The sequence below is a fragment of the Vanessa atalanta genome, chromosome 2 (assembly GCF_905147765.1).
Source record: "Vanessa atalanta chromosome 2, ilVanAtal1.2, whole genome shotgun sequence".
Classification (NCBI taxonomy): Eukaryota; Metazoa; Arthropoda; class Insecta; order Lepidoptera; family Nymphalidae; genus Vanessa; species Vanessa atalanta.
This window is the reverse complement of record NC_061872.1, coordinates 5,437,797-5,447,206: the sequence shown is the minus strand read 5'-3', so window position 1 is coordinate 5,447,206 and position 9,410 is coordinate 5,437,797. Positions and strand designations below refer to the sequence as shown.

The 9,410-nt window shown below is 30.6% G+C and overlaps 1 protein-coding gene across 1 annotated transcript; it reads left to right on the top strand.

Annotated features, from left to right (window-relative positions):
• The first annotated feature begins 5,769 nt into the window (after window positions 1-5,769).
• Window positions 5,770-8,753, top strand: LOC125070249 (SPRY domain-containing protein 7). Its single transcript, XM_047680045.1, has 4 exons — window positions 5,770-5,985; window positions 6,197-6,367; window positions 6,794-7,123; window positions 7,571-8,753. Exons 1-4 carry the CDS (start codon window positions 5,883-5,885, stop codon window positions 7,666-7,668), a joined length of 702 nt encoding a protein of 233 aa, XP_047536001.1. The 5' UTR covers window positions 5,770-5,882; the 3' UTR covers window positions 7,669-8,753.
• Window positions 8,754-9,410: the final 657 nt, after the last annotated feature.

The window sequence follows — 9,410 nt, the reverse complement described above, 5'->3', positions numbered from 1 at the left end:
TAGTCATGGAGAAATTTGTTGGCAAAATATCGTCAACGTGAGAATGACGAAGCCTTTACAAAATGTGTTACGAAAAGGCGAAGAAAAAAAGAAAAATTGTCTATTAATAAATTACTAAAAAAATTTATTCGTACATTTTAAAGATAATTAAAAACATCTAAATTAAGTAAGTTATATTTTGGAAGTACATACTATATGTGTAGTATTGCCTTACATATTATATTACAATACGTTATAATATACAATAAATATTTATTAATGAAATATGTAAATAAATAGTGATTAACAATTGTCAATAAGTGATAAGTTAACAACATAATATTCTATAAACAACAAAACATTGTTTTCCTCAAGAACAAAAAATTAACAAAAAAATATACTGCATTTTGATACTTGATCAAAATATGCGTTTTTTTAAATAGAACCTTTTACTATGCTTATGGATGAATTTAAAAGGTATCTATGTGAATCTAGAACATTCTGTTGGCAGACCGCGGTACGTTTACATACGTGCCAGTATTGCTAATCTCTGCTTTCTTTGTTCGTACACAAGTTGGTTGTCTTGTCGATTTTGGGGCAGCAAATTTGACAACAGAAAACCGTAGTTTTTTATCTGATGGTCATTGTAGCTGCATTTATAAGATAACGCTAGCAAACATTTTGTTTTGATTGCTATACCGATAGGGCTTCGCAGTACTTGAATTACTTGAAATTAATCTACATCATTAGATTACTTATATATTTAGTATTTATATTTCAATTAGGTACTTATTACTCTCAACAAATCAATATTTACTTGGCTTAATACATTCATCAGATACTCTTAGGCAAACGCCAAAACCTAGTATTGTTTTTCAAAACCGGAATTTGAAGACATAGTATCTTAGTTCCCAAGGTTGGTGGTACATTGGCGATGTAAGGATTGGTTAATATTTCTTAGGGTGTCAATGTCTATGGACGGCCGTGACTACTTACTATCAGGTGGCATACATGGAAGATTTACCCGTCCGCCTGCATAAAAAAGTAATAATAATAATATGTAAGTAATTGGTATTTTAAATACCTGACTTAATCATAGTGAAAATGGAAATGAGCTTGAAAAAATACATGTTTATAGGATACAGGTATTCCTAATTAATAAAAAAAATATGTACAAAATTTTGTTTTTTTTTTTATTAAAATCAAACAACGTTCTATTATTTATAAGTTTTTTTTAAATTATAAAATGGGAATAATAGTTTTAAATTGCAAAGCATTTTACGCATTATACTCAGACAAAATCTTATAAGATTTTAACATTTTATTTTAACCTAAGTATTTAAGAGTATTTTTTTGTTATTGTATTATAAAATTATAATAATAGTATAGACTACAATGCCATAAAGGCTGAATAATGAAATGATTCCCTAATCCGATAGTAACGGTCAAATATCGCGACTATAAGGGCTATAAGCTATAACAATTCTAAAATATGATCGTATTTTCTAGATTGGCAATGGCAAAAAATATGTAATTTTATTTAACCCACAGGAATAGTGTGAGTTGATAAAAGTCTTTGTTATGTGGTGTCGATGAAACAAAAATTCGACAGATATTCGCCTCCTGGACCTTCACCTTATATGGGATTTTTGCTCATTAAAACAACCAGCCATGGCTTTCATTGATGCGGATTGGAGAGGTTGCCGTCGACTGTACTTCCCGTGACAAAAACAGCACAGTACAATATATCGAAGAAGTAATGGAATGAAGTACCCTTCAGGCCGATTTTTTTGGGGATAGCTGCACTTAACAAACTTACTTTTGTGTTTTTGTATTTATCTATAATTTGTATGACGCTCGATTTAAGACTACGAATCAATATTAACTGATAGATTTGATACAAATATAAACTCGGAATCGTTTCATTTAAAAGGTCCTCGTACTGCGGACACTTGTGTATTGACTAAAACTTTGATCCTTCAGAATAGTTCAATAACCTATCTATTTGAGACTTTAGAGATTAATACTTCTTAAAAAGTTAAAATACTATTGGAAGAGGTTCAACCTAATAGAATATTAATGAAGTTTATAAAACTTAAATATAACCTGTTAGATAGTTGTAAAAAAATGTTTACGCTAAAGTAAAATTGAACCTTATTTAACTGGTTTTTGGAAGGGTTTTACATAATTATACTTACTATGATAAAATATTTTGGTCAAAAAGTAGTATAAAAGTAGGTACTTATTTATATTTATTTATTAAACATATTATTGTAATATTTTTTTATATTATAGGTGGAAGCTCATCTGATGGAAAGTGATTACCAACGCTCATGGACATCTGCAACACCGGGGGGCTTGCAGGTGCGTTGCCGGCCCTTTAGGAATGTGTACGCTCTTTTCTTGAAGATTCCCTAGTCGCATCGGTTTGGAAAAACCGCCGGTGAAAGCTCGTTCCACAAAGTGGTTGTGCATCAATGATTTATTTATGGAGTTAATAGTCTTTATTAATTATCTAAGTATATCAAAAATAGTAGGATCAGGGATCACAGTGGCCAAGTCAAGCCATAAAAGCAAGAAAACCCTATACATACATGATCTAAAATAATTTAAGATTTATGCGTATAATCGAATAAGTATCGAAAATTAATATTTTTGATCAATTCCCATCCCAAGATCAGTTTTTCCATTGGTTTTTTTTCATATCATTTTCGAATTAAATGAAATTGAAGAGTGTATTTAGGGACTATTACCTACTTATGAAATAGTTTCGTCTGATATTAAATCATAGGGAGAGAGTGGGGCAACAAAACTAACATCTTTTAAATAATTATATGTGAAGTAGGTATATATGTAATGTGTGAAGAATAAAAATATGATGGAAGTGGTTACTTAATCTTATAATTTCTCTCTTCACAACCGATCGACATCGAATCGACAAATCCAAAGTTAAACTGCCCCCATAATTAATTATGTAATATTAAATTAAATATATTTTTTGCTTACATAAGAATTATTTACATTAAGTCCTTAAATATATACAAAGTTAATAATTGATACAATTAATAGTCTTATTTGTTCAATTTTTGTTTGGTAACTTCTCAATCGATCATGAAATTTTGCAAACTGTAAATGCCCATGTCAGGGGTGCAAAAGGACATATGTACCCTACGTAACACCAATGGTCCCTGCATCTATTAACTAGTTATTAGTTAATCAGAACTGTACAATAATTTTTATTAATGCTAAATAATTCAACACCTTAACTTACCCATAGAGTAGGTTCCTCCTGCTTGGCTTACTGGTCGAGTCAGGTACGGGTACGAGGTCTTCTTCCTTCTCCGGGCGTTTCTTCAACGGTCACTTTCAGCAACCTTGTCAATGAGTTTTGACCAGAGTTTAAGGGTCAGGGTCCAATTGACCCAGTTGTGTATTCCTTATCTTACCAAGTAACCTAAAATTAGTTTTTATTTTGGCTAATGTCTCAAATACCAAACGATTTTTAATAAGATTTAAAACCTAAACAGAAAAACAAACAAAATGTTTTTATAATAATATGTACATGTTTAAAAAATATATATAATAATAATCTTTATCATTTAGAATAATTATAATACATAATAATAAAGATTTATAAGATGATTATTGATGATGATGATAAAATATTGTAATGTATTTTTATCAAATTTCCAAATCTTTCATATAATACACACCTGGCTGAAAACGATTTTTTTTTTATCAAGTTTAATACCTACGTCTTTTCGATAGTTTACTTTACGTCATCAATTATATGGATCAATATTTAACACAAATAGAGCATTCAATAAGTATAATATTTGCATTGCTAATTCATAGTAAATAATTAATCCGAAATTAGGAAATTAGACTCCAACTTTGGCCTCGAACATAAGAATGGGTCGATGTTTTTTTTATGATATAGGGGGCAAACGAGCAGGAGGCTCACCTGATGGAAAGTGATTACCACCGCCCATGGACATCTGCAACACCAGGGGGGTTACAGGTGCGTTGCTGGCCTTTATATAAAATAAAAACTTTATAGAAAACTATAGAGTTTATTATATAATATATAGAGTAAATTTATACACTTATATCAAATTTAACAGAAACAAAAAAGAGAAAATAAAGTTGCATGTAAAGGCGGCCTTGGCACTTATAGCGAATCTTCAATATATATATCTTTGACATTTCAAAATCTTAATCACAAATGTTACATTGGAGATAGAGAACTGGAAGATATAGTGCCCTTATGACAAGAGGTCCACGTTACATACACTATATAGTTTGACACAAAATTTGCCTAGCTACCATAGAAGATCCTTCTCTTATTGAGCTCCGTGGCCCCGTTAGTCGTGATGATGGCAAAAGAACCAATGGACTGACATTGGTTCCCTGAGAAAGGAAGTACTTTTTAATTAGAAAAAAGGGAGATGAAATGCTGTAAGAATGGTACGGTACGGTATGGTAATGGTAGTGAAAGTATTGTCATTTTCTTTAACTTTTTATGTCAAATTTAAACGCGTACTAAGTCGTAGGCTCAGCTAGTACTGTAATATGTATGTAATGTACATATTACAGTACTGAGCATACACAGGGACAGACAGGCAGCGGGAAGGCACTTTATTTTATACTATATAGTGATTGGTAATATTTCATATAATATATTTTTGAATTGGTGGAAACATTTTTTAACGGTAATTATGCACACGTAAGTATGTTTTATGCTTTCTACTAAATAGCCAAATTAAAGAAAAGTGTTTAACATAAACCAACGGAACAGCGTTATGTTACGTGATGTTTACTTAACTAGTTACGCTAAGCATGTTTTTAAAACTATGGGAAAATTAGGTAAACTGTGATATGAAGTAATTAAGAAACATTTCATAATTAGGTGTGATTTTTCAATTTAACAGACGTATTTTTCATGTATAATAAAAAAGGTTGTAAATCGTAAGACATTAGTAAATCAACCTTTTATTTGTACTTAATCCACGAATAACATACTTAAAAAATCTAATAGTGCACATATGATAGAAAGGCCTTGGGTAAAGATATTGTGAAGTATGAGGAAGGCTCGATGTAGGTAACCAAACCAATTACCTAGGCAAGTACCACTAAATTTCCATGTGTATATAATTCACCTCCGGACGGTATCACGATGTGAATTAGAAACATATAAACACGCGGTGTTTTATAAGAAAATTGTGAAGAAACCTGCGTGTGTTGTATCTAAATCTGCCACACATGTATCCACCAACCCGCATTGGAGCAGTCTAGCAGACTGTTAGTTTACTTTTTTTATTATGAAAACGATTATTTTACAAGTTATTAATGTTGGGGTAAATACGTATTCAAGGTAAAAAAATAAATATTTTGATCTGTAATTGGTTTATTCACATGTGATCCATTTTGTACGAATGAAGATACAAAAAGGAAGTAGAATCAGATTCTACTTCCTTTTTTTATCTTCATTCATGATCAGTCATTTCCTGATAAATCATAACTATCTTGATTATTTCTTAAACTATTCAGTAAATTGTTGTGACTCCACGCTGAATAGGTAATTAAAAATGGCGCCGTAGATCAATTATTGTCGATAATAATATAAAGTCAAGTTTAAGAGTTGTTTAGAAAAACTTTATACTCTCAATGTAAAAATGGCATACTGGATAGTGGATATATTTAAACTAAATCATTTAAGAACGTTACTGTAATTTTTATAGCAAGACGTAAATGTCATTTTGATTTTCGATTTAACAACACAAATGTCATTCGAAAATGACGTTGTGACTGTCTAAAGTAAATAAGGTGTTTTAAAAATAAAACATATTGGCTTTATATAGCCTTATTGATTTCATTTAAAAGGGAATATTAAGCTTAGCAAAATGTTTTGTTGCTTTAAAAACTGCATGAATGGATTTTCCTTAACCCCGAGCGTACCAATACGTGTAAAGAGCAATCCAGTACAGTTAGATACATTGCATATGGGTAATATTTAGTTTTATATTGATTTTTTAATACGAAACCATAATATATCACAAAACATAGTTACACATTATTAAGTACAGTATTTATTTGATTAAGTTTAACTTAAACTCCTAAGTTGAGCGTCAAATGCGTGGGATGACATTTCGGTAGTGTTTTAAATACTTAAGTTAATATACCAATTTTTAATCATTATATCATAATTTTCTTCCAGGACATGAGGTAGTAATAGTCAAAGGTGGCCAGCGCGTTTGTGGTTCTGGATGTGCTCTAGGAAATGCACCACTTGTTCAAAACAAAGCATATTTTGAAGTGAAACTTCAACAGGGAGGAGTGTGGGCTGTAGGCCTCGCGACAAGGGACGCAGATCTTAATAGAGTCCATGGTAAGATATATATTATAAAAAAGAATATTTAACAAATGTTTTCATTCCTAATAAAAAAGTGTTGCATTATATTATTATACAAAATAATCAAACATTCTTAGCCATGAGATTAATTTACCTTAAACTAAGTTTAACTTTTTTAACTCAGGGTTGGCAAACCAGGTGGCAACCACTTAATATTCTGTGGATGACCCATCCGTAGGTCATTGTCAGCGTAGCTGTAGGTCATATGAGTCATGACATAATCAAATCATTGCCAATGTTACACAACAATTATATTAGCATTATTTGAAACAACATCCATATTTGAAGCACAATGATGTAAATAGGTCAAATTTTGCAAATGTTTAATTTTTTACATATCAAATCATATTGATTGTAGTTCATTTGCATTAAGTAATTAATAATTTTTTTGTTTAATTACAGGTGGAGTCGACAAAGAGTCATGGTGTTTAAACAGTGATGGAACAGTACGGCATGACAATGTTGAATTATATCACCTAAAACCAGGCTCAAGGGAATCTCCTACCTCAGAACTCTTAGTTACAACAGGATTTTCAAATGATAATGAGAACCAGACAGAGAATGAAAAACCTGAAAGTGAAAAGGGTGAGGAGAGTGCTGCGGTGATGCCAGGAGAAGGAGACATTATTGGTGTTGCATATGACCATGTAGAGCTAAACTTTTTCCTTAATGGCGAAAACATGGAGATCCCTGTTAGAAACATAAAAGGCACTGTTTACCCGGCACTTTTTGGTGAGTAGACATTGGTAAAAGTGTTTCAGTCACCTCTTATTGACATGAAAACTGATTCGTATCTATGTATGAGCTAATTAAAATAATTTTAGAGCACTATATTATCAGTGAATCATAGTTATAATTATTAGGTCTCGAAATTTGGATAACTTCTGACAAGGAAAAAAATTCAATTCTGATGCAGTAGTCCAAACTGCCTTCAAAGAGTTTATTGATTCTCGTCCCCTGGTTTAGTTTTTTTTTTTACAAAGGGCTCAATGAACTATCTATGAGATGGCAAAAGTGCATAGATAGCAATGGTGCATACTTTGATTAATTAAATATATCTTACAAATAAAAATTGACTTTATAATTTATATTCCTCCTGTACAAAACGCCAATTTCTTATTTAAGGACCTAATAAAAAAAGTGTATTATAATTCAAGTGTCAAATTATATCTCTTTCAGTGGACGATGGAGCCATTCTGGATATAATATTAGACAACTTCAGATACCCCCCACCATCAGGATATGCAAAAATAATGGTGGAACAGTCCCTTCTTTAACATAATATAATAAGTTAAGGAGAAAATGCTTATGTGTGCATATGAAGGCTCATGTATTCTCACTCTAAATGTGATCATATAAATGTGTGCGTGAATACTCTATATTAAGACTGTCGACTTGTATATTGCTTGTTACATCTACTGTCTAAACCCTCTATGTCTTCATTTATCCTTACAATTATTAAGATGATAAATGATGTTGGTGGAGCTCTTCAAGATAAATAAATATAAAATAAAAATATTCTGCTTTTGTCTATGACATACTATTCAACTGATTATCTGTTTGTAAAATTAGATGTCTAATTAGGTATCGAATATTTCATACAGATTACGATTATATATGTAATTAAAATAAGTTTATCATAATATTATATAATGGTGTATTATATTTTCCTAATAATTATAAAGTATTATTTTTGATATTACTATGAGGAGTTCACTCTGTCATTTACAAGTTTAGTAGAAGTTAAATTACTACAGTTTATTATATCCATGTATAGTTAGGGCCGTTATTAACGTGTGACAAAAAATATCAAAGACTCATTAAAGACTAGGGTTTATGTTTGACAGATAATCAAAAAAGCAATGAACCAGGGTGTATTCAAACAAGTCATTCACAACAATGATCACTCTAAAGACTTAAAGAAAAGATGTGATAACTCATTCCTATGTATAAGATTATCTAATTGAAATTCTTTCTGTAATTAATTTTGTTATGTTAGTAGCGTGTATCTTAGTACATATAGATATTAATAATAGCTTAGCCGGACAATGAGAAACAACAGTATCAAAATCTGAACTGGTATAGTTCTGAAAGCTGAATATTTATAATCTAAATTATGACTGTGTTTGTCTGTGTGTTCGTAAATCTATTTGAATAATGTATATTTTGATTTTAATGCAAATTATGAGAATTTGACTTTGTATTATATTTTTTTTGAAGAAGAAATGTGCTTTTATCGTTAGGTTTAATGGTATTTATGTGCTTTTGTAAGTGGTGTGACGTGGCCCAGTGCTTCTTAAATCAAAATGATGGATTATCAATATTAATTGTAAAGCAATACAGTAATATAATTTATTTTAATTATTATTGTTTAAATTACTTTTTAACCTTTATTTTACGATACTGTTCATACTTTTTTTAAAAACTCATAATAAATGCAGACTCAGATTTCAACGATGTGTCTATTATTTGTGCTGATTGTAATACTTAAGAACTTTATTTTTGAAGTAAGTTTGAAAATATATCCATAAAAGGTAAAGTGGCAAAAATTAATATAAGTCTGCCTATGTTTAACAATGTATGAATACAGCTATAAGAATTAAAATTTTAAATATAACAACACATGCTGCACTTCCCAACATAGTCTTCATTGTTGTGGACCAATAATATTGAGAAAGCCTTTCTTTGCACAGATTCATTATGAATATAACTCAAAATGTTTTATAGTAAACCAAATCCTGTCTAGTGCATATTCTTTTAATTGCCTCATTGAACCCTACTGGTTTTCTTATTATTCCTGAGTCGGAGCAGGAGTTATGAGGCATTTACCCGACTGTAGTTTCGAGACGATCTGAGAAAATGCCCTTGTGTTGCGCACATACCTGTTTTATTTTTGTGCTAGTCTTTGAAATTCTTCGCCATGGATGGCATACAGACATAATTGATAACATTTATGTCACATACATAATTATGTTATTATTGTTAACAAATTAGGGTTGACCGTTAAAAGAAATTTTTA

Bases quoted from the DNA above. Each gene is read 5' to 3' on its own strand.
- LOC125070249 (XM_047680045.1), top strand. From the start codon at position 5,883: ATGTTTTGTTGCTTTAAAAACTGCATGAATGGATTTTCCTTAACCCCG. The intron at 6,368-6,793 runs GTAAGATATATA...GTTTAATTACAG, and splicing joins AGATCTTAATAGAGTCCATG to GTGGAGTCGACAAAGAGTCA. The intron at 7,124-7,570 runs GTGAGTAGACAT...TATCTCTTTCAG, and splicing joins TGTTTACCCGGCACTTTTTG to TGGACGATGGAGCCATTCTG.